Here is a 26,328-nt window from a genome sequence, read left to right as displayed (position 1 = left end):
CAGGAATTGAGACTGACCATAAAGGAACTATGGATGACTGGAGGGACACTGGAGAACATCTGTATATCTGAGCCAACCATAGGCCAACATGGATGATGACAGAACCGTTTGGACAGGTGAGATGGGCTTGGACTCACCAGCGGGGCCTTTTGACAACCTTAGTGCTCCTCTGCCATGACATTAGGGGAATAGCCTAATGAAATGCCCAGATACAGTATCCTGTTTAATTAAAGCTGCTGCAGAGGTTATCACAGTGAAAATCTCTATAAGGATACTTATTTTGCTTCCACTCTTCAGCCTGCCAATAGCTTTCCCCTACCAGTAGTAGTAAAGTAGTAGATGATGAACCATAATTGATACCCAGTGAGCAATAGTAGACCTGTAAGGACTCAGTTCCTGTAGTTTTATCACCTGTATCACTTAGAGTGCCTGATGCATTGTTATATTATGTAGTATATTAGCGTTTGCAAGGATTTGACATCAAAGCATTGTTTAAATATTTGTTTCTCATAGGCTACTATTTTTATCATAATGATTATTCCCACAATCTTCTAGGCACTGGGAGTTAAACTTAGGTATTTATTGCACGAAGGGCCCCTTCCTCTCGTGTGCCGCATTTGGGGTCCCTGCTGGAATTTTAGTATTAGCGGGTGCAGAAGCCTGATGCACTCAGTCAAAAGCCTGAAATGGCCATTTTAACCATCTTATCACCATCACTAGGAGCAGCAACAGCACCACCTCAGAAGCCCATCCCCTAGCGTCTGTCCGGGGAATGTACGCTGTTTGCGCATGGGCGGAGAAACTGCCGCTGTGCGCTGTTATTATTGTAGGAGTAATTTCTTTCTTTTTTTATGAAAATGGCGTGTAGTCAGGGAGGTGTGGGAGCTATCACGGCTCTACAAAGCCATCACTACTCTAGCGGCCCTCACTGGAGCCCAGGCGTCAGCCAGTTTCAGCACCAGCAGCAGCACCACACGACGCGCAGCCTGGACCGGGCTCTGGAGGATGCCGTGTGTTCGGGGATACTGAACCTGAGCGGTAGGAAGCTGAGGGAGTACCCGGGGACGAGCTACGATCTGACCGATACAACGCAAGCAGGTGGGTTGCTGTGCATGCACAGACTATTGGGAACCACGAGTCACTCCCAGTGTGCTTCGTGTAAAAATGCGCTCATGGATTTACGCGTCTGTGAATGCAGCACGCCCGTATTGTGCATGGATTTTTGTTTCTGCGTGGAGGCGTATTAACATGTAGGCAACATATGTAAAGGTATAAGGTTATTCCGTCCATTCATATGGCTCCTATAAACACATATACATCCTGTAATTACTGCCCACTCGGACTCATAAGTCACATCAGTTTACTGTAAAGGGGGCTCGGCTGATGTTCTGTGGTTGTTTTGGTCGACGCCAGTAGCTTTCAGCGGCGTCCCTTGAGACACATGAAAGAGACGACAGGCGCACCCAAGTCGGGCGCTGTGCAGTGGTGTGCGCACTGAGCTGCAGTTGATTTGGCACGGGAAGCAGGAGCAGAATATGAATGAACCGAGAGGTGTAGTTTTCTTCACTGAATGTATGTTGTGCTGAGCATGCGATACAGCCACATAGCCTACTTTTTAAAAAGGTTTCCGGTGCAAGCAGACAAAAGATGAAGGGTACTTGCAGCCTCGCTCCCCTGCCTTCCTGGGTGGATATAGCCTATAATCTGTCAGAGAGGAGGGAGATACTGGTTTGGTGTTGGTTTCATATGTAGGCTGATCGTTATTGGGTCATGTGACTAGTATTACCGTAGGTTCGGTTTTCATAGGTCTGTGTTATCAGGGTCAGGCCATACACAACTTCTACACATAAATGACCCCATAACAGATTATGCAAATCATTAAGATTTTAAGAACCCCATACAGGGGGATATTTGCAGCCATATTAATATAGAAAGGAATATTCTAATACTAAGATAATCTAATGGACTAATACTCAAAGCAGATTATTATTATTTATCAATCTCAGCCATTATCATGGATATCTAGAAGACTACAGTCTCCCCCTTTGAGGTGTCTATTTACCATATGGTGCTACCTTGTCTTGTGCAAGCTCATGGAAAACTGTTGGTTTGTTGGAGAGCCTCTACCCCAAGAGATTTAATATTTTGGTCCCTTTGCATATCTAGACTTTTTTTTCTCACTCACAGAAAACGCTAACATTTTGAAACCCTACAAAATTAGACACATGCATGAAATCAAAAGTAAAGTAAAAAAAATATCTGTAGTAGCTCATATTATGTTGAACCCTAATTAATTTGGCTCCAGCCTCTGGAGACTAATCATGGATAGATAATATGTTTTGTTTATCATTAAGCAAACATTTTGGATATGAATGCACTGATTGTTGCTTCTCAGTGTCAGTGAACCGGTGACCTCCTCAGTGCTTGCAGTGGATCCGAAACCAGACATGAGCCACTATTTACGTTGGCAGTGTCACTGTGATATAGTGTGCCTTTCATTAGGGGACGAAAGACACAGCAGGAGGTTAATATGCGTTATTTCTTCACTGCTGGGCTTTATATTTCTTATGATATACTGTAATGCTGATCAGCACAGTCTCTGTATAAAGCAAGGCTGTTCAAATGTATCCACGCTGCTGCGTATGGATACATGTCATATAACACTGATAGTAATCAAATAAGATACGACAGGATACATTTCTGTCATGCCTTTGGGCTCTAGCTTAGGTTGTGACTAATCAGGTCACCGTGAATGTTTCACATCTTCATTTCGATGCTTCAGGTGAAAGGGGCGTCAGAGGGAAGTCTCACTTTCACAAAGAAATCAACACCTTGCAGCACCATCCGCTACATCAATGCTATCTCTCCTGTCAAAAGGCAGTGTTACAATGCTGCATGCAACCTTTACAGTTTTTGTGCCATCACTAGGTCAATTGCATCCAAACCCTATCGTACTGAATAAAAAACAAGCTTGTTTAGGTTTAATAAAGTAATTTCTTCTGAAATTAGCCCATAACCACTTCTCATTTTGTTGACACTTTAGCAGTTTGGTATTTGAAGAATTTTAAATCACTCTTTACTTTTCCTATCTCTCGTAGGGGGACAACTTTGTTCTCCATTGACCTGTAAATATTGGCTCTCTGAAGCTGCTGGACAGCAGCAGTCGTTATGTAGACAGTGTAGGCAGTTAATTAACATTCCACATGCCTCATGAGTTCATATACTGTAGTTTCTACTGCCAGCCCTTTAAAGACGAACTTTTTTGCAGCACCAGAGAATTGAAAGATGAAATGATGAATTCCTCTAAAACAACATTTAGTTGGATATTTTAGCATCTTATCATTTCTGCCCATCCCATTGCTGGTTTTAGAAACCAGATCGGGTTTTTAAACAAACTGAGGGGCGTCCATCTGACTAATTAGCAGCAGAAGGCTCCAGTTTAAAGAGAGAGTTCTGCTCACACAAGGGTGTCTGTTTGCAGTGTGCTACTGGCAGTTTGTCTCCAGTCACTTTGTTTTCCTGTGGGAGAGTGCAAGAGCTTCAAGCCACTGCTCTGACCTTGGAAGAGGCGCTGGGGTGCAGTGCATCATCCCGGGCAGATGTTCAGGTTCATATCCCAGCATGCCCCCACCATGCCCCCACCATTACCCTACCCCTCAGGGGACAAATACACACACCTTGGGCAGTGTAATGTGCTTCCCCGGCAGCGCCCTGCAGTGTGTTGTGTTCATTATTGTCAGACATAGAACAATGTGGTGACAGCTGGGGGATGAGCTGCTGAGTTTGATTTACAATAAAAATATGGGCAGGATATTATGGCTTTAGTTTATTTTCATTTTTTTTATAACTCTGCCACAAAACTGAAGACTTAACAGATTCTGTCCTCACACTACAAATCCATTGCCTTCTTGTTCATTCGTGTATCCTCTACAAAAAGTCTGGTGTAATATTTCATAGCCAAAAACAGCTCCAAATGAAAAAAAAGCTAAAGAAGCGTGATTTTTGTTGTTAATTTTGGGTGTGTGTGTTAGTGATAGCCAATAACAAACCCAAAGCTGCAAGATTTATTGTGTATCATGTTCAAACTTCTGTCCAGAGCAAGTGGCTGAAACAGGGGGTAAAATGGTCATTACATTTTTTTGTTTAATTATGCATGACTTGAAGCACACAGTGAATCTCACACTGTAAGCTTTTTTGTTGTCACATTCTTGTGAAGTTTTGTCCTTCAGGAAAGCTTCGTGAAGAACAGTCTCCACGAGGACTCAGGTGCCAAGGTGGCATGCTTGCATTTAATAATCAACCAGTGTAAACAGTGTCAGTGTTTATTAACGTACAAGCACATTTCAGGCTGACTCATTCAAAAGGCTCTGAGAGGCTCATACTTGGTGCTACATTATACTTAAAACCAAATCCAATGTTCCTGCTCCTGCCCTGTCTTTGTGTCTTGTGTCCTGGCCGGTGTTTGAAGAACAACAGGAGCTGTTCAGAAGCTACTCAAAAGAACAGGCCCCCCCATCAAAAAGCTATTTTTTACCTGATATAGAACACGCAGAATGCATCCTTTTTCACTTTCAACTAGTTTTCTCAGCAATCATACCAATATGAGTGTAGCCTGAAAAGAATTCACATTCCCTACTGGTGTTCCTTCTCTCAGGGCTTGGTCTAGATGTGTCTCTGCATGTCTAGATAAGACATATGCATACCTGTCAGAACATGGTCCCTTATCTCATTACTAACACCAGCCTACTATTATAGTAAATAACAAATCTGTTATGGGCCTGTTATACAGTAAAAGCAAAAGTCTTAGGCCACCATGACACTGGCCTAAGACGTTTGCACAGTACTGTATTTCACAGTCTTTTTATTGAAAAGAAAGTTGTTTTCTTCCTTGAGTTCCTCTGTCAATGGAGGTTTTAATCATGCAGCATACAGTATGTTTGTCTCCAGGAGACAGTTGAGGTTTTAGGAAATGTATACTAGAGGTCATTTCCTACACTGGCAACCTGTACCTTTGAAAATATCACACAGAAATCTTTTTAGTAAATGTATGATAATTAAAATATTTTTAAGAAATTAAGAAGAGATACTTTGGTCAGGTATTTTAAGGAAACAAAGTGTGACATGTTCCTCACAAGCCCTAGAACAAAAAGAACCTTCTGAGTACATTTAAACAAGTGCATTTAAAGTAGGTTTATTTTTGTGTCAATCGGCTACTTTTTAAATTCATCAAGCAATGTTTAGTCTATATTTTGAGAACATGTCTGGTAGAGGAAGTTTAGATTGTAAGGAATTGTAGTGCATGGGCTAAGTTAGTACCTGACTGTGATCACAAGAGAGAAAATGAAATGCTCCATTAAAGCACCCACAGACAACCCCTCACAATGTAGCTGAGCAAATACAGCTGATCTAGTGACTGGACAATCCCCTAGGACACACCTCACACAGAGCAGCATGTCTGCTGCACCCACAAGACATCCACCCCTGGACTAACCCTCTCCCAGACACTGCCAGGGATGTTGTGATACCTACGATGGCTCAAAGTCACCCTGAACACCAAGCGGACTGCCCATCAAATACTTTAATTGTCACAAAATGACCCCTTCATGACCCCAGACAACACCCAAAACCTGCCATTTAGAAACTGGCATCATCTACTTCTGGGCACAGTTAATTAAACCCAACATGTTTTCACTCCTCTCTGTTTGGCTTCATTCAATTGAACCTTGTAACAACATTGTTATAAGTGCTACAGTAAAGAGCTTTTAGCATTGTGTCCACTTCTGCACTTGATACTGACGTTTCTTGTAAACAATTATATTTTTGCCCTGCTGTATGAAGATGGTGACAGGTTGAATTTTAATAGTAGTTTTATTGAAAAATATTTCCTGTTCCAAGAATGGGTGCAGTCTGTGCCCTTTGCTCCAGCACTCAATATGATACAGAGTTTGCTGTGTCATGGCAAGACATATAGCAGCAAGACATCATCTGCACTACCAACATAAATGAATAGATTGCTGATTTGGCATGAGTGTGCAGTGCACCATAGTGGAGCCTCAGTGAAGGGCTCATCTGCCTGGTGGACCCTGTCCTGCGGGAGCTCTAGGCGACCAGCAGGTGGATGGCAGACCCTCTGTGGGCCGCAGATGGTGTACAGCCTAGGTTAGAGGAGGTAGGGATGGAGACAGGCTCACAAAGACTGCCTCCACCCACCCCCATTTCCCATTGAACCGCATGTTTCCACCTCTACAGAAGTATCCCCAGCTGGAGGGAGGGAGGGAGGTAGGGAGCTGTCTGTATACAGCTGGGTTACAGCATCAAGGGGCAACCCTCAGGGAGAGGCAGAATTTACTCTTAATGGAAAACAAATATACTCCGCGACCTCAGCTTTGGTCTTCCCCCATGTGGTAATTTCTGTTTCCTTTAACCTCTCGACATCTTTTTCTCTTTGTGTTGCTGACTGTCTCCTGGTTTGCTTCTCATTTCTGCTTACTGGCTGCTGTCAGACTCAGACCACAGTTACAGAATGAGGCCTGTCAGGTCTATGGCTGGTCACTTAACACTTGTCAGAAGTGAAACAATTTAAAGGCACAGACACAACTCACAGACAGTTTTGCTCGCCTCAGTAGGCCTTGTAACCCAAGGGGGCAGGGATTAAAGGCTGCAATACCTGCATATAAATGTTAAAATGCTTTTTGAAGAGGAGCTACTGATATGACATTTTATTCAATTCAGTTTAGTTCAGTTTTATTTGTATAGCACCAAAATCACAACAAAAGTCATCTCAGGACACTTTACAAAATAAGGTCTAAACCTTACTATTATTATTACTGTTAATCCATCCACAGTGAACAGGAAGCACTTAACAGTAGGTCAGTGAGTGCTTTCATGCATTCAGTAAAGCCAATAGACAGGAGCTTAGTTGTTTAATAAAGTGTGATAGCTATATATATATTTATATACATATATATGTAATTGCATGCTGTAGGAGGACTGAGGAGTTGTGGTGTTTGCTTCTCCAGCAGTACCCATGCAGCAGTTTCACTTAGGCAGGACAGAATAATTGATAGAGCTCTCTGTGTTTATCTGTGGCTGTGGAGCTCCTCACATACAGTGGTGTGAAAAAGTATTTGCCCCCTTACTGATTTCTTATCTTTTTGCATGTTTGTCACACTGTAATGTTTCAGATCATCAAACAAATTTAAATATTAGTCAACGATAACACAAGTAAACACATCATGCAGTTTTTAAATGAAGGTTTTTATTATTAAGGGAAAACAAAATCCAAAACTACAAAGCCCTGTGTGAATAAGTGTTTGCCCCCTAAACCGAATAACTGGTTGGGCCACCCTTAGCAGCAACAACTGCAATCAAGCGTTTTCGATAACTTGCCTAGTTTTGGATTTTGTTTTCCCTTAATAATAAAAACCTTCATTTAAAAACTGCATGATGTGTTTACTTGTGTTATCTTTGACTAATATATAAATTTGTTTGACGATCTGAAACATTACAGTGTGACAAACATGCAAAAAGATAAGAAATCAGTAAGGGGGCAAACACTTTTTCACACCACTGTACATTGTGTCACCCAGAGATAATTCAGAAGACAGGATTGTTGTCACACAGACATGATGATGTTTTCATTCCTTGCAAGGTGTTTTACATTAATTTCCTGTAGACTTATCCAAACCTCACCCATAACCACTTAATGAGCCTTAACATGGAGCTTCCCATACCTGTATTCCAGCAGAACTTAAAGGGCTGTTGTGATCAGTCCCTCCTTGCTTTTCTATTGCATTTTTCATGTTGGTTATTTACATAAGGACAGGTCTTAGCACTCCTGACTCATAAATACACAGCTGAGTAGAGTCAAGCCAAAGACTACAGTGTTCATTAATCACGCTTGCAACAAAATCTGCCAGTAATGGAGACGGTATGAGCGGTTTAGTTGTTGAACAAGCAGCATACAGGCTTGTGGAAAAGTGACATCTTTGCCGCTTTGCCTGCAGCCTCCTTTTGTCTTTAAACCAGTAGGAGTTAATGTTCACACACCTTGCATGTAATGCTAATATTTGAGACACAACTGTCGCTGCTGTTAAACCAGTCATGGCCTGCCAGCACCCACCCCTATCACCCTATCACAACCTTAACCATCACAACTAAGTGCATAACCCCAGCCCTAATATCGAGTCTTAACCCTCAAACAGCGTGTTGAATTTGTTAGGACTGGCCAAAATGTCATCACAATGATGGTACCAATCAAAAACTGCAATACTGATGGTGTATCATGTTCAGACTTCTAGTATACTGTTCAGAGCCTGGTTGAAACACACGGTAAAATAAATATAGCACTTTTAAAAAAATTATATGTCACTTGAAGCACACAATAAATTGCGCACAATGATTCTTTGTTGTTACATTCTTATTTCTCATGCTTGTTTCTGGTGTGTGAAGAACAGCAGCGGCTGCTCAGAGGCTACTCAAAGAACAGCCCTCCAAAAATGATAGTTACATGATAGGGAATAAATATACTGTAGAACATGCGAAATGCTTTTTTTGAAAAAATTTATGTTTTGTTTTTTTTTTACTCCCAACTATGTAGTTTTTTTGAGTGATTGTAGCAAAATGAGTGTAGCCTGAAAAAAAACCCCACCTTCCCTGCTAGTGTTTCTTCCCTCAGGGCCTCATCTAGATGTGCCTTGGCACGTCTAGACAAGGCTTTAGCATACCTGTCAGAACACAGTACCTTATTATATCAATGACACTGCAGGTCAGTATTGGGTAATTACACAACTAAAAACGAGATAATGTTTGTCAGTAACACACCTGTTAAGGGCTTTTTGTGTTACACAGTCCATGATTTTTACTTGAGTTCCTCTATAAACAGAGGTTTTAATCATACAGCATATGGTACAGTACAATGATATACTGTGTGTTTCCAGGAAACAGCTGCAGACAGCCGTTCACACCATAGATTATAGTTCATACTCACACACAAACACAAACATATGCACATGTTTGTTTTCATTCCTCACAGGGATTTTACTTTGACATGCACTCATTTTCTGGAGACTTACCCCATCATCAGCTAAATGCCTAACCCTAACCTAAGGTGAAGTCTTAACCCTCCAACAGCTCTTTGAAGGTGTGCCAGAAAGTAAGAACTTGCCAAAATGTCTTCACTCCCATGGTATAAACTCAAACTGGTCTTCACACTACTGGTCATGCAAGTACACACATGCACACACTGATTAGCAGCTGATGAATCAATATGTGTGTGAAGGTGAAGTCCAGGTAGTCTCTCCATGCTGTTCCCATAGGGCCCCATATACCCTCATGCTTCTGATTTAAATAGATGCTGTTTGTGTCAGGGTGTATTTTTTGGAGGGCATAGAGGTAGAAATAGAAGGATACTATGGAATTGTGTGTGCACATGTTTGTGCATGGGAATGTCTTTGGCTGTGTGGGCTTGTGTGACTGATTCAGCATCCTTGAATGTTAAACTCAGGTTTTGTGTATTGACCAGAAACATGAAGACAATGTAAACCTCCAATGTGAGAATGAGTCTGGTGCAGTACTTATAAACCCACATATTTATCAATCATCAGGCACAGCACCTCTTACACTTCACTTCCACACAAGACGTTGCAATGAAATGAATGAAATTTACTTAGCCCATGCATGCTTCAGAGGGTGATCCTTCCCATTTTGAACATGATGAGCTTCTTGTCTTTTAATATGCCCATAACAAAGTGTGGAGCTTTTTGATTTTACTGACCTGATGTTGTTTCTCCAGGATACCCCTTTAGGAACAGTCTACATTGCACTTGTAGTTTCACCACTAGTGTGGCTATAAGAATTGCAAAGTCATCAGTATGTAATTTGTTATCTCTGGCTTAATCTAAAATGTTCTTATTCCTCAAAGTAATAACAGTGCAGCTTTAAAGGTGAGGCTGTTCTCACCTTCACTGACTAGAAGAGGGATTACATTCACATCCTTGTAGCAGAATGAAATGAAATGCTACTGGCATGGTTTGAAGGATCCAGAACAGAATATTTCAACAGCTACTGGATGAATGTCTATCGTGTCCTGATGATGAAGCCTACTGACTTTGATGGTTCTTCGATGGTTACATTCATGGCTTTAAGATATTTGTCTCATCAACTTTTGGGGAAAAAGATAAATCCTATAAAAGCGCCGTTTAGTAAATCATTCCAAAACTATCCATTGGAACAGAAGACCCACCATCTGGACAAAAACAAACCCAGACCTCCTTGTTTTTTAGAACCATTTGCTGATTATCTTCTGTTGCTTGCGACTAATCTTTCAATAAAAAGGAAAGATGTGACATGAGTTCTACCACTTTCTAAAGCTATTACTGTGCCACTCAGTGAGATCAATACTGGAAATGCTGAGAAATTACCCTGCCGGTAGCACTCAGTCCTTCGAGGCCCGTGACTCTGGTGTAATCTTAGACCGGTGTTCAGCGAAGAGGCATGCTACCCAGCACTCTGTCACAGACACGTATTGATCAGTCTCTCATGTCTAAAGCCAACATAATGAACTGTGCCCAGATCTTGAAAGGATGAATGTTTCTTGTATGCTCAAAGTGCACATATTTGATCAGCTTCTGTTTCTTTGCCTTACAGATCTCTCCAAGAATCGCCTCACAGAAATCCCTCCAGAAGTGTGTCTGTTCGCCCCCCTCGAGTCACTCAACCTCTATCACAACTGCATCAAGTGCATCCCAGAAGCCATCATCAATCTGCAGATGCTGACTTATCTTGACATCAGGTGGGCCCTTGTCAAAACAATACTTTCATTTAGGAATGTGTATCAGTTTTTATATCTCTCATGAGCCGCTTGTTCCCCTTTCAGTACACTAACGCCGAGCCTGAGAAGTAGTTCCTCCTTTGCTGAAACTCAATTCCCACTCACCAGTTATCCATTATTACATGCTTCTCTCTGCTTTTTAAAAACAGCTCAGTGTTTTTTTTTTTTTTCCTACAGCCGAAATCTTCTCTCAGTTTTGCCAAAACACCTGTTCAACCTCCCCCTCAAAGTTCTGCTTGTGAGCAACAACAAGCTCCTATCCATCCCAGAAGAGATCGGCAAGGCCAAAGAGCTGATGGAGCTGGTGAGCAGTGTGTATGCATCAGTGCATATGAACTCATATACTTTGCATTGTACAGCCAGGGTAATGCAGGTGTTGTCTGCCCTTCCAGGATGTGAGCTGTAATGAGATTCAGGTGCTGCCAGCTCAGGTGGGGAGGCTTCAAGCCTTACGAGAACTCAACATCAGGAAGAACTGTCTTCACATGCTGCCTGAGGGTCAGTCCGTCACTCCTGATGCTCCCTGTTTTATTTCTCCCTGTGTTCTTTAGAGATTCACCATCATTATTTTCCTGTTTTCTGACATTTTTGGCAAGCACACCATTCCTCTCACAGCCAGGAATGACATCAATACAGTGTTTTTTTGTGTTGGCTGTCATGTTATGTTATGTTGGTGCAGCCAAATTAACCTTGGTGTCTTATCTCTGCATCTGCTGTGTCAGCTTTGGTTCCTCAGCTTTGTAGAACTTAAGCACTTAAGCATTTAATAGCTGGAGTACACTTTTAAGACATTATGCTACTCTATATAGTACAGCAGCCCAGAAATAAGACCGACATGGACTTAGCTTTTAGGCCGCTGCAGTGTTTTGCTCATGTCTGACCCACCAGCAAAGCTAATAATGTATTCCCTGTTATATTTTGGAAGCAATGCATTAAAGCTGTTCATAAAAGTCCTCTCCTGTCTGTGTTTGCAGAGTTGGCTGACCTGCCTCTCATCCGACTTGACTTCTCCTGCAATAAGATCACAGAGATTCCTCCTGCCTATAGGAAGCTCAGGCAGCTGCAGTACATCATCCTAGACAACAATCCTATGCAGTCTCCACCTGCACAGGTATGTGCATTCACTTCATGATTGTATTTGTGTATAATATATAGATATGAAGCGTATCAGTGGTGTCTAACTTGCAACACAAACGTTCTTTGTGGACTTCCTGTATGGTGCAATTCCACCATCTAGTGGATGAATGAACATATTTCTCTCTGTATCCGTTACAACAACTCAGACTCTAGAGACACCTTGTGTACATTTGTATGTTTCAGATTTGTCTCAAGGGCAAAGTGCACATATTCAAATTTCTGAACATCCAGGCGTGTAGGATGGACAAGAAACCAGACACTCTGGACCTCCCCTCCCTCGGCAAACGCTGCCTTCCACAGCCGCTTACAGATAGGTACTGACACATTTGCTATGTGTAGTTTTATTATGAAATAAAAGGTCCATCTATTAATCACTTCAGTCTGTTGAAATAGATGCATTTGCTCATGAATCACATCTACATCCACTTATTCATTGATATTTTCATACTTATTCAGATGCCTATCTGATTTTATCATGTACCGTTATGAAAAGAAAACCTCATGAGCTATTTGGTTTGCATATTTCCAGCATAGAAGATTTTTATCCCACTAAGAACCATGGGCCTGACTCTGGAATTGGTAGCGACAATGGTGACAAGAGGCTGTCAACAACAGAGGTCAGAATACAAACTGGCAACATGAACTTATAGGATCACCAATCCACGATGAGCTTATGTATCACCATGAAGCATTTTGACGTACACTGGTGTAAATGTAGCCTACACCTTGTGGAATTTAGTTTCTGATCCACTATTAACCAATGTTAAATTGTTGCCCTTAGCCAGCTAGTCTTAGTTTTAGCTTAACTTAACTCCTTCAACTTTTTAACACACTACACACAGCTTTCAAATTGAAACACTCTCAGTTTTACCTCTGTCCCAGACAAAAGTAGTCTCCCTGCTTTCTGCTGAGCCAAAGTATTGCATGGCAAGCAAATATATATATATAACAGTTCTTGGAAGAGAAGAATAGCATTAATCGCATCTAGAGCTCTCAAACATAAAGTGATGGCAAGAAACTGAATCACTGATATATAGAGATTAGTATATGAACATCCAGCATTGCTGCACTCTCATTCATTTGGACAAGTTCAGTTTAAAAGGACACAGACCCACCCAGAATCCAGTTCATTTCCCTCTCACGCTTTACGTCTTCTGCAGCCTTCAGATGATGACACCGTCAGCCTGCACTCTCAGGTGTCAGAGACGGCCCGTGCCGATGCTCTCTCACTGCTCTCCAAAATGGACTCTTGCAAAGGTTACCGAAAATAAGTATCACATATTCCCTTTGAAAACAATAACAGAGACACGGCGTTGTTGAATGAAGTGCCTGAAATGTGACAGTTTATGTGATCAACGCGGATGCTTCCTCCCTCTATCAGATCAGGATCTCTATGACTTTATAGAGCCCAACCCCAATGAGGATCCTGCTCTGTCAGAGTGTGATGGACAGCAGAGCAGCCATGTGTCTTGTATAAAGGTATGAATCTACAGTATCTATAATCTATGGTCTGTCTATACACATATGCATGGCCAAATATGGTATATGTGTAACATATGTAGCCATCATTTGGGAAATGGATGATGACAAACATCAAGAAAAGTATGAGAAGTCTACAGGAGGTTCCTCATTTTCTAATTATTAACAAGATGTATGTGTGTGTGTGTGTGTGTGTGTGTGTGTGTGTGTGTGTGTGTGTGTGTGTGTGTGTGTGTGTGTGTGTGTGTGTGTGTGTGTGTGTGTTTCAGGAACTAGAAAAAGTTCTTAATATGTCTCACCAAAGCAAAGATAAGGACAGCTGGAAAGAGGAGTCAGGGTGAGTTGGTTATTCAGTGCATCAGTCAAACAAAGAACTTGTTTAGCTTAAGTTGTAATGACAAATGAATAAGTTAATTACAAAATACATGTGAGTAATTTAGTGCAAAGTCTTGCAAAAAGAGTAAGGAGTTTCCTGACTACAGACTTTAATGAGCCACCAGTGCTGCTAAGCAGACTAGTTGACCAGTTCTCATGAAACAGCATGAGTTTACAGTAAAACTCAAATTACTGCTTTGCGGTTGGATCCACCAATTGATGGTACAGACATGACGCTACAGCGACCTTAACCTTGAATCCAAGTGGATGTTTGTGCCTATTGTGAAGAAATTCCATCCAGGTGTTCCTGAGATATCACGTTCACAAAAACGGGATGGACGGATGACCCCAAAACATAACGCCTCATGCTATGGCTACTACTGGCAGGGAGGCCTAAGACAAACTTGCGCATTCACCCTAATTGTGGAAATATTAGATGAATATAAAGATGTTTGTAGACACATGAGTAAAGCTACTGCAAACTGGGAGACCCGGCTGATGGCTCAGTCAGTCAACTAGATGGCGAACTCTCACTGTAAGCAGAGAATTCCTTTCAGTACAAGCTGCTAATGTGCTGTGGCTGACAGTCCCCTGTGCTAGTCCCCATGAAAGATGATTCTGGTTTATGTATCGTATGTAAATACAGGAAAACCTGTTAGGCAATGATAGCAGCTGCTCTAAATGGCTGTACTCACAAACATGTTTTGGAAAGTATATACACTGCAAAATGATAGATAGTCGTGCATATTTTAGTGTACATGCCCTCAACAACACATAAAATCATGTAGTTAGATTTCCTCCTTACAAATTTATGAATGCATGTGTCTTGACAACCCTGTTAATGCTTTGAGCATCTTGTTTTGATGAGTGCAGACTTCTGTTTGCACACCTTTAGTGAGATTGTGTCAGATTATGTTGTTAATATCATAATTTATAAACTCATGAATCAAAATGGCACGTTGCATACAGATTCTAATGACAGTTAACCTTGAACCTGAACTCGTTCCAGTTCTGATAAGGAGCAGCTAGTTGAGGAAGAGGATGATGAGCTGAAGGAAGTGCTGGATCTGAGGAAGATTGCTGTTCAGCTTTTGCAGCAGGAGCAGCAGAACAGGTGTGTGGCTCTCACATCTCTTCTGGTAACATAACAAAAGCCATCTGATACATGCTCAAACACTACACACCGACTTTAGTTTACATCTTCATTTGCCGCACTGCTTGAGTCCACTTTTTTCTTTTGTTTTGTTTCTCCTTTCTCTTCTCACTCCCTTCTCATCACATAATATGCTTATTCATATGTGCTGCTTCTCTTGGTCAGGCTATCAGCTTGCAGTACAGGGGAAACTGTCAGAAACGGCGCGCGATGCAGCCGAAAAGTGTTAGGTGAACTCAATTAAATAGCCAGTTGAGGAAGTGTAAAACAAAACCCGTCTCTTTAATAAGAAAACTAACGTAAACAAAAAAACCATACAAGACACGGTGAAAAACACAAAACTCACATGTCCTTATTAGCAGTCCGAGGTTAGAGCCAGCAAACACATACAACAGAGGTGATCCAAAATACGCTGTCCAAAGATAAGTCCGTTAAGCCGATACACCTAGAAGCAGTCTGAGTTTTGAGGGCAAGGCAGAACAGAATAATCTAAGGAAACAGTCCAGGTCAGAAACACAAATACCAAAACCGAAAATAGTGCTGGAAAGTCAGAGCTGGGGTCTAGAACAATCTGGCAGCGTCCTTGCAGTTTTTCAAAACATTGGAAAGTGCAGGAAATACACATCATATAGTGTGCACAGCTGTGGCTCCGGAGTTAGGACAATTGTCCCTTAATGGGAAAGTCAGTAGGTCGATTCCTGTTCTTCCAGTCCACATGCTAAAACCGAATCATGTCAGAAACTGTTTCCTGGAATCTTACAGAGGTTTGCTTTGGCTCGTAGTCAGAATTTGAACTGTACACTGTGTGAAAAGAACTTCTCATCACCCTTGTGTCTGTTGATTCATTCTCTGTTTCTCAATATCCAGAGAGAAGTTTTTCCTTGTGCCTCCAAATATTCCACCATCATCACCCTGTGACCTCTTTCATCCCTACAAATCAAGTTGTTATCAGCTTTGCTTCACGTTCTCACTGTCTGCTTCTGTCTGTCCCCAATTATCTCTTGTTCCCTGCTTTGTCCCTCAACTTGGCTGCTGCACATTTGATGTATGGCTTCTAGACGACGGTCCTTAATTTGCAGAGCAGAGAGTCTTATTCACCGACGGAGAGTGACTGGCCGGGCACACAGGTAGCAGGAGACACTTTCCTTATCATCATTTAGACGTTCACACTGGGTACATAAGCAGGTTTATATGAAGGAGTGTGAGGAAAGCAGCTGCTATGTTTACATTTTAGAAGTGATATTAGCCCACTTGCTCTGTGACCTGGTTTATGCAAAACTTTGATGAGTGTTATATTAATCTAGGGCTTTAAACAGACATTCTTAAATACAATCCCATCCATTGTGAAGATGTATTTGTTGCTCAAATGGTCACATTCCTGAATATGAGTCAGAGTCTGCAGGAATCAAGTAACATTAGTCATGGATGTTGTAACCATTATTGTTTCTGTGTGGTACTATGACTGTACCTGAATTCATTTCTGTGTGCAGATTCCTAAGTTACTCTGGAAGCAGCAAACCAAGGCCCCCACCACAGACCTCTCGGAGGTATGTGCTGTACCACATGTACCATACCAGCATATGCTCAGTCCTATCAAGCAAAGATACATTTTTAGGGGAGGCAGTGGCACCATGTAATAATGAACCCAGCAATTTTTCTGTTCTGTCCTTCTGTCAAAGGAACTTATGAAGACAGAAATGGTACTAACTATAATTGAACTCTACTGTTTGATAAAAAAAATATGCTTGGAGGAACTGTAACTTCTTTAGAACTGCCATCAGCATTGCACTGTGTATACACGGTATATCCTCCCGAGATCCAATAGAATAAAAGTTTTTTTTTGTTACTTTATTCTAGTGCGTCTCTGGATGAAGGAAGCAGTGGAGCATCTCTGCTTAGTGGGCAGGTACAAACGTTTTGTGTCTTTCATTCCTCATGTGAGGTTTTGTTTCTAGAAAATGCAGACATTAATCTTACTCTCAACTGTCTGCTTTCACAGCCTGAGGATGGCAGCCTGAAGGCAGATCAATCAGATTCAGAGCCAAAGTGGCCTGAAGTCCCGCCTGTCCTCAATCAAAATGAAGATCGCAGGAGGAACAAATACCTGAGAAAAGATTACCTGAAGGTTCGAGTGTGCACACGTGTCCCTGTGACCTCAACAGTCTCATCTGTAGTTGGCAAAATGGATGTTCTGGAGAACAACCTCATTGGTTGCTCTCAGCTGTTTACTTTTTACTTAACCCTGTTGGCATCAAGCTATGCAGAAAGTTTTCTTTAGTTTTTATAAGTTTTGAGGTGTTCATCTCTAATATTCCTTTTTTGCCCCAGTTTATGGGAATGAATGGGTTTTCATGGATGGTGATCCCAGAACTGAAATGTAACATTTGAAAAAGTTACCAGTAACATGTCTGTTCAGCAATAATGCTCCAGTCAATCTGTATTATCTACAGATTTCACTGTGAAAACACTTTTTATACTTCTACCTCTTTATTAGTTCTAATAATAACTGGTCACACTGAGGTGTGTGGATTCTCCAGGACATTTTTCATAGAAATACAAACAGTTTTTTCCAATTCATTGAGAACCACAAATCCCATTCTCCTTTTTTGTATTGGGGTCACAGATATCTCCAAACCTGTGCCAATAAAATCTGCACTGCTAGATGTAATTACTGGTGGGTAGAAAGATGTTTTTTGTGTGTTTGTGATTTGGATAAACCGACCCTTTAAAAAATGATGTGTAAATGTGTGCTGGTAGCACAGAAGGTCTCATACGTGTGTGCCTCAGCTAACTGGAAGAATCCTTGGGAAAGTCCCAGGTTTTCTCAAGGAAGTTTAATGTTACAGTTATTTTGATTAAAGATAACATAATCAAATTGTTTCCTTCATTCTTAACAGTACAAGTGTCAGAGTGCTCGGAAAACCTCCTGTGGGAACAATGACTGTGAGGTGGGTGTCAGAATCATCACGTTAGAACAAAAAATGCTAATATCATCTGTAAACATCGTGATGTAAAGTGACAGTGTTCTTTTCTGATGTAAATAAATCTTCTGTCTGCAGGATGGCTTGCGCAACACTGATTTCAGTACCACGTTGACAGTGTTTGGACTAAAGCCCCGATCAGGTAATTCTCAAGTGTGTTACACAGCTGCTGTTGTTTTAGCGTTCTGGCTAGTGTTTTCCCTTCTTACTCATGTTAAAAATAGACCACCACAGAGTAACAACCCTTTGCATATGCAGTGGAAATGTGTGATGGCACCAGTGCCTGACAACAGTCTGTTTGTGTGCACTCTTCTGAATAGATTTCAGAACCTAATAATTAAATTGATGCCTGAAAGCTTGCACCAATAGAAAATATCCAAATGAAGCTTGTATAAACACGCCGGCGATGTCAGATTTTAGCCTAAGGTTCATATCTTTTTCACATGAAGCCGGAATATTTTTAGATGGAATCCATTGTCCTTTCTCTGGAAGTGGAGAAGAATTCTGAGGAGCTGCTGACTTGGTTTATCAGGGCAAAGGTTAACATGACCGATGACTCCCAAAGAGCTTTACTTGGAAACATTAACAAATTTTGTTTTGGTGCACTACTAAATCATGGAAATGCATTTTTATCATCATTAATTTATTGCTGTAGCTTTATTTAGATACTATAATTATGCAACAGCACTAATACAACATTGTAAAAATGTGTGTTTTCTCTATGCATTTCACTATGTTAGCTCATATTTAAAACACTGCACTTTGTTTGTTATTTCAGCCTTCACCAGGGGAAGTCGTCAGGAGTACAGCTCAGCAGACCCCAGTTTTACTATGAGAAGGAAGATGGAGCACCTGAGAGAGGAAATGGAGCAGATCGCACTTTTACGGCAGGTCAGAAGCCTCACAGCTTGTTTATGCCCTTGCATTTTGCACAAAGCCCTGAGTCATTCAGATTAGATGCCAAAGCCTTCGAGATCCTGCTTTTGTTTCAGTGTTAATACCTTTAAGTGAATAAGTGACATCTAAATAAAATGTCCAGAGGACCATTGGTTTCTTTACTGAGAAGTGTCACAAATGCTCTTAGCTTCTAAAAAGCTGTGCTGTATATCTAACCTATAACTGACTCATCTTAGTTTGTCAGGTATCAGCACCACATTATATGGTGTAAAACTTTAAACTCTCCTCAACTTTCACCTGCTGCTTGACCATTCCTAGGTTAAAATATTTACTATATTGTGAAACCACTGATGCCTAGAACATGAGACAAGATGGGGATCCACTCATTAAAACCCCTTCTATGAGCTACTAGAGATTAAAAAAACAAAAAAATGTTGCAGGATGCCATTAAAACACATACTTTCTTATTACTATGTCACTGAAACACTGTTTGTTCCAGCCGCAGCTGTTATCACAGGCTTGGTTAAAATTTTGAAATATACTAAAACTGCTATTTTATGTGATATTGTAACTGAAGTCTCTGAAGTAAGAAGGAGCCGACTGTACAAGCGTGAGATCTCTGTTTACACATCTTTTCTACAACTGTTTGGGACAATAATGGAGGTCTATGGCACAGACAAATAAGCAAATAGTGATAGTAATCACTAGTCATTGCTGATGTCTGTGCAGAACATTGAGTCCAGACTGAAGGTGCTGCTCCCAGACGACGTTGGAGCTGCCCTAATGGATGGGGTTGTTCTTTGCCATTTAGCCAATCACATTTGTCCTCGCTCTGTTGCCAGCATCCATGTTCCATCGCCTGCAGTGGTAAGCACAAAAAAAGCCTTTTTGTTTGAAATCACAAGTGCTATAGAGTTATAAATACTTGATATAAAATAAACTTTTATTTGTGTAGTTAAATGACCTTACAGGTTCATGACACATTTGTTCTGATTTTAATTACTAACAATAATATTCTGCCTTCCAGCCAAAGCTTAGCATGGCTAAATGTCGTAGGAATGTGGAAAACTTCTTGGATGCCTGCAAGAAGCTGGGTGTGCCACAGGTAATAGATTTAACTGTCTGTTTCTCATTGATGAATTACAGTACTTAGTGTGGTTTTGGATAAAGCAGATGAAGATGGATGGATGGTATTTACCCAGCCCACACAGATAGTTCTGGTGTTTTTATCCAGGTATTAAGAAAGCTGTCACTGAAATTCTGCCATTACATTACAGTGGAGGTCAATAAAAATGTATATATGCTGCTGGTGCAGACGTTTCAGAGATAGATTTCTAAAAGCTACTACACCAAAACTGTCAGCATGACACCTGTGATAAGTCAGGAAGCCATACAGCAAACAGTCGGATTAAAAAGAATGTATGCTTTTATGGAGATAATGTAAATATCTGAAGTTTGGGGGCGGGACTTGGGCTGAGCCACACCTCTTCTGTTTTCACACGTAACCCACTCAAACCCCCATACTCCCGCTTCCGCTTTTCATCCCCCCATTCGTCCTTGGTAAGGGGAGGTCCCTGCTAGTGAAGTGACTTGAGTGAAGCTCCCTTTTAAAATGGATAGTATGTAAAGTCTCTGTTACAGAATATGAATGTGTGCTGTTATTGGAGTGCAGAAATCAGTGTTTCAGTTAGCTGCAAAGATACATGTGAATGGTCCATGTTTTCACAAAACAAACTATTAATCATGCACATAAGGATGTTTTCATAAAACATGACACAGTGACAATTTATGATGGTAAAGATCATAGAAATTCCACAGATTAACACAACCACAGCACATACAGCTAGAACAATCTGCATGGCTGAGGTCTTATAGAGGTAAGTGAGAAAATATGTTTTTTTGTAAATTGGGTGAATCAACCCTTGAAATAATGAGGGAGAGGACAATCTGTGTAACCCACATCTGTGTTTATTGCTCTGACTGTCAAGGATGTGTCTTTGCTAACTCAGGACAAGCTGTGTCTGCCCCATCACATCCTAGAGGAGCGTGGCCTGGTGAAGGTGGGTGTGACTGTCCAGGCTCTGCTGGATCTGTCCACATTGAAGCCCACACAACTGTCAGCTATTTGACATCAGCCTGAATGTTGCATCCAAAGCCTTGACACCAGGGACCAGAGAGCCCCTCTGGACAAGGGCCCAGTGGACATTGGCCCTTTGGGAGTCTGCTTCTGCCTGACTGAAAAAGGAGACTGGACAGTCTTTCTCCTAGTATGACGTCAGCTGCCCCCCACTGTCCATCACATTTTCACTTGTATCCTGTTCCTAGCTACTGAGGGAATCTTGTGTGTGGACTTGCAATGTGACTGTGTTTCCTAAATTGGATAGTTTGGACTTGCTGAGGAGAGACAAATAATGGGTCTATGGGAAGTCCTATGCATTCCTCTCAACGTGCTCAGTGATTAATGAGCCTGCAAGTGCCAGTAGGTTACTGACAAGATTTCCATGCTGGTGTTGGACACACTGGCAGTGAGGAGATAACAGATATGTAACTCACTCTTTCACTAGAGACCTAAGCTGATTGAGTTTTTTCCATGGGAATTAATTTTTGACTTTATTATAGTTATTTTTACATGGTTTGCATTATGTCCTTTCCTTATTACACTCAGCAACCAATCCTGATTCATAAAGCCGTTTTCAGATAGGATGCAGTAAGTGCTGCGCTCGACACGAGGGTTGTGCACGGGTGGGGTGGGGGGCAAATACATGCAACTCATGCACATGTTGGGCGCTAGTTGCTAGATAACCAAAAAGCTTTCCACAAGGTGGTTAGCAGATATTAATTAGCTTTTTGAGCAGCGGCCTTGGATGCACGACATATCTATCTACATGTCAGCAAATAGCTCTGGCTTTAGTTGTAGAAATGAAATGAACGGGTTTGATAGTGGAGTGCCGGGCCCACTGTGTCCTGTCTGAAAACGGCTTAAATAATGGGGATTTATTTTGCCAGGCGTTGCATGTGAACAAACGCATCCCCTCCTCTTTCTGAGAGACGAGATTTGATGTATTTTGGGAAGTCATCCTGCTGTAGACATTCAACCCATTTTCCATCAAGCTCTGGTGTGGTTTTAACTACTGTATAAATCACCCACTACTAGTTTTTTCTCAAACCTGCATGCTCCAGGGGAAGTGACATTGACCACTGTGACAACACAAACGTGGCCTAAAACATGATGGCCCTGTTTTGTAGCAGTTTTTCAATGTACATTCAAGGTTAAAAAAAAAACAAAACAATTCAAGCTTTCTGAAGCTTTTCTACTTTATTCTCAGTCATTACCAATTATCGCTGCCATTCTTGTGGGTTTGACACAACGGGGTTAGGATTTTATTGCTTTGCATTAACCATGGAAGAAGCATGTTTACACTGTGTATGGTCTCGGTGCTGCCTAGAGGCAATCACTCCGGCAAACCTTTCACATGTAGCATGGTCTTATCTTACTGCCAGACCACCCTGCTGGATGTGTTTCTGATACAATTCATTATTTCAGGGAAATGACCTTATTTACTGTTTATATGTATTCTTTTGTTTTATATGTATATGTTGGTGTTCTGTGTATCTTAACCCTGACTACGCATTGAACATTTAGACCTCACGCGTGTTTTCTGCGTGCTCCAGGTCGACATAATCTCTTTGTCACCAGAGGTTAGAAAATGACTCAAAAGTGGCTGTAAGCATAGCCACACTGTTCCACTGTGGATTAGTTGACATGCATTAGTGTCAGCTATCACACTTATTTTTATTGTTTTCAGTAGAACGTTTAGCAGTAATGGCAACATAAAATGTGAATGTACATAACAGACACTTGATTCTGTGGGAAACATTAAGCAAGAGGGGATCATGTTCACAGAGGCTGAATTTAGAGATTTTCTAACAAGAACAGTCTCAAAACGTTATGTGACAATATAACAGCATTGTCACACTGTTAAATTTCATTCTTTAATGTTTAACTGTATGTGTTGCTAGTTTCTTATTTATGGATGATTATTTCTTCAGGGCAATCTCAGTCTTCTTTTCAGGTAGTTGGCATATCTTGACTTACTTGGATAGAATTCCCTCAGGCAGCTGTGATGCACCATTCATTTTCTAATGAGGTCTCCAACATGTGAAAAAGCTTATAGCAGAAACTGAAGTAAAGCACATCATGAGTCAGTTATAGAACTTAAAGTGCCCATGGCTGCTCATTCCGCTCGTTTCCAGCCATTTAATGTTTAATCTTGGGTACCTCTAGATTAGCTTGGCACCCCTCTTAAACTCCAAATAGTCTGTAATTATTTCAGAATGATAAAACCAGAGAGCCTCTTCCTAAAAATGAGAAGATAGTTTGTGAAGTGCACAACTCTTGTTGCCGGTGTTGTGTCGGCAGTGGACAGCACAATGAACCGCAACGGCATTAATTTTAATTTCTCCTCCATAGATATGTAAACAGCGATATATGTACCAATGAAAAGAGATGTGTAACATTCTAAACCAAGCGAGTAATTGAGAAACCCCATATTTTAACTGGCATAATGCAGACATAGTAACTATGCAAATCCTTAAACTATCATGTAAGACTTAATTTTATTAGAAAAAATGTCTCATGAGCGAGTTTGCAAGACTTGTATAAACCAAGTTGCTTCTGCATAAAAGTATCAAAACATACAGATTTTTTGAGCTTTAGGTCACGTATAAGATGATAATTCACTGTTGTAACATTGTAGATAAGTCAGAAACAAGAAAAAGCATGCCATGGGCTCTTTAAACTCTGACTGAGTTAGTTACAGGTAAGAATGGCAACAGGGCTTTTTTAAGGCTCAGTAGCAGAAACTTCTGAGGACAACGGTGCCACTTCAAAACCTTTAAAGTCTACCATCAAGTCAAAGAGCACTGTAACATCTAAAAACATATTGTGCCTTAAAGGAGGGGAAGCTGCTTTTTCTGCAGTCTTATGTACAACCCCAAATCAGAAAAACGTGGGATGGTATGTAAAATCAAAATTAAAACTGAAAATAGATATCTGTAAATCAACTGTGTCCTGTATTAGATTGAAAACAGTACAGCAGCACATTATTTGATGTGATACCTCATCAATTTTATTCTTTGTTCCAAATAAACACTCACTTTAATTCTAATGCTGCAACACATTACAAAAAAAGTTGGGACAATAAAGTATTCACCATGATGTGATGTTGCCATTCCTTTTCAAAACACTTAAAAGGCGTTTAGGCACCTTCCTTTCAGTTTTAATTTAGTTTTAAAATACTGTCCCAACCTTGTCCAGCATGAATCTGTTTTCACTCTTTATCTTTTTGTATCTCATAGTACAACACTGCATGTCACATGATCTCTGGTTCTTCTGAATGGGCTGTGCCATCATATTCCAAAGAACTGGTGCCACCATATTCCAAAGAACTAGTGCCACCATATTCCAAAGAACTGGTGCCACAGGGCTTCCAGTTTATCAGGCCTTGAGTATATAAGCTGCACACGTCATTACAGAGTCTTATGTTTTCTTATGCAGAAAATTGCTGTGGAACTCTATGAATGACATCAGTGCACATTTGGTTAGCAGATGCTGTCTCCTGCTCTGTTATTGGGCCACAGTCATTGAAAAACAGTCCGTCTTTGCTACTACCTTCCTGCTGCTGCATCACAGTACAGCATTGACGCTATTCACAGCATTTACAGTACCATCATGAAAAGTGATCTTTTATTTTGAAGCTAGCAGATGTAAACATTTGAAAAACAAAGTGTAGCATGGATTTAGTCTTTATGTTAGCATTACAGCAAAGACATTGTTGCCGATGGTAGCATTTAATTTCCTATCATTTTTGTGTGTTTGTAATTACAGATCCACAGACACTGAAAATTTTGAAGTTATGTGTAACCTATCTAAGGTGTGCTACGTCAGATATCGGTTTTAATTCAGATACTTTTATGATCTGAAAATAAAAGTGGTCCCAGCTGCCTAAAAAGAGTGTTTTAAGACTTTAGCTAACAATGTCTGGCCATGACTTAACCATATGCATGGACTGCTGTTTTGCTATGTTAATGCATATAATTGTCTTGATTTTTCAAATGAGTGACCTTGCTTTAAGGGACAAAGTGAGGGGAAAGGTGCCAAGAAAAGAGTACAGCCTTGGGAATGAATGGGTTGTTGCACAAAAATAGAAAAAGATGTATGATAAAGAATATTTTGGGAAAGGAGAAAAGGGCAAACAGGGAAAAGAGTATTACCATCTGTTGAAAACAGCGTGAACTTACATGTAGTTGGTATATTCTTCATTAAATATAAACATGTAATAGTTTAATTTAGCACTTCTTCCACACAGTGTGATGGGAGTTGCATTCAGATCATCACACACCCTGGAAGCTTTTTGTCCTTGTAATGGTGGCATCTCAAAGCTGCCTTTTAGTGCACAGCCGTGGGACACTGGTGGAGATGCTAGACAGGACTGGCCCACTGATAACACACTGTATGTCTGGGCATATCTCCTTATGTGTTTTATTCAAGTGAATATCATCATTATGTGTTTAATCCTTGTGACTGTGACTGTTTTCGCTGTGCTCACTTGGATATAACTCCAGTGCAGTGTACTGAAAGTGTGGGGTTTCCCTTCCTTCCTGTGAGTCAACACCTCACTAGAGCGGTAACTCCTCTGTTGGTTTTGGAGGGCAGAACAACTGTGCTCTGTTTTCAGTGTAGCTATGTTGTCATGTCACCACACTGATACACTTGTTTTATCTGCAAACACTACCATTGTTAACCAAGCGCCAAGTGAGACGTTACAGACAGATATCTGCTGAAAGATGTCTGGCATCTAGCCCAAATAATGCATCACACATTTACACACACAGCTCCTGCTGGACCTGTACCAAGAATATTCAAACGGCTTGTGTAGTGACTTTCAAACTGAGTATAAAGTATTACATACAGTACGATTGTACATTTAGTAACAGTTGCTAAGCCTTTGTTTGAAGGATGGATACATCTTATTATTTTATGTAAAAACAACATCAGCAGCTACGGTCACTCCTAACTAATATTAGGCTTCAGCATTCTGAGTCAAACAGAACAACTGGGGATCATCTAAATGTGTAGTTGCTTTAGTACCAAATATTTTTATGTTTTGCTCCTAAGCTGTGGCAGAGAAAGAAAGAAGGAATTTCATACTAAAAAAAACTAACTCAGAAACTCCTACACATTACATTGAGCAGAAGCACTGTGGATTTTGGCCTCTCCCACTTACAGTGGAATCTTAATACAAAGGGATTTCTTGTTACTATGGACTGGAGGAGCATGTGAAAACTGTTTAAAGACCTTGTATCCTTTGAAGGATTTGCTCTGTTTGGAGGAGGTGGAAATCACAGTATGTGAAACTTCTGACATTCGAGAATAATTTCTTTTTGCCATTTTTTTTAATATAAATGTATGTGAA

The 26,328-nt window shown here is 40.8% G+C and overlaps 1 protein-coding gene across 1 annotated transcript; it reads left to right on the top strand.

Annotated features, from left to right (window-relative positions):
• The first annotated feature begins 702 nt into the window (after nt 1–702).
• On the top strand, nt 703–21,602 carry lrch2 (leucine-rich repeats and calponin homology (CH) domain containing 2). Its single transcript, XM_020599084.1, has 21 exons — nt 703–1,098; nt 10,648–10,792; nt 11,009–11,135; nt 11,224–11,329; nt 11,806–11,942; nt 12,152–12,282; nt 12,498–12,585; nt 13,129–13,225; nt 13,350–13,447; nt 13,717–13,784; nt 14,832–14,936; nt 16,034–16,102; nt 16,466–16,522; nt 16,833–16,881; nt 16,975–17,100; nt 17,873–17,923; nt 18,035–18,098; nt 18,735–18,847; nt 19,583–19,720; nt 19,881–19,958; nt 20,863–21,602. The coding sequence occupies exons 1-21, from the start codon at nt 852–854 to the stop codon at nt 20,980–20,982; spliced, it is 2,214 nt and encodes a 737-aa protein (XP_020454740.1). The 5' UTR covers nt 703–851; the 3' UTR covers nt 20,983–21,602.
• Nucleotides 21,603–26,328: the final 4,726 nt, after the last annotated feature.

This window comes from Monopterus albus, unplaced genomic scaffold (genome assembly GCF_001952655.1).
Source record: "Monopterus albus unplaced genomic scaffold, M_albus_1.0 scaffold39.1, whole genome shotgun sequence".
Classification (NCBI taxonomy): Eukaryota; Metazoa; Chordata; class Actinopteri; order Synbranchiformes; family Synbranchidae; genus Monopterus; species Monopterus albus.
This window is presented reverse-complemented; position numbering and strand designations above follow the sequence as displayed.

What these genes read in the sequence shown, in the direction of transcription:
- lrch2 (XM_020599084.1), top strand. Translation starts at nt 852, where the DNA reads ATGAAAATGGCGTGTAGTCAGGGAGGTGTGGGAGCTATCACGGCTCTA. An exon ending in GACCGATACAACGCAAGCAG is followed by an intron (nt 1,099 to 10,647) that starts GTGGGTTGCTGT and finishes TTTGCCTTACAG; the next exon opens with ATCTCTCCAAGAATCGCCTC. An exon ending in TCTTCACATGCTGCCTGAGG is followed by an intron (nt 11,330 to 11,805) that starts GTCAGTCCGTCA and finishes CTGTGTTTGCAG; the next exon opens with AGTTGGCTGACCTGCCTCTC.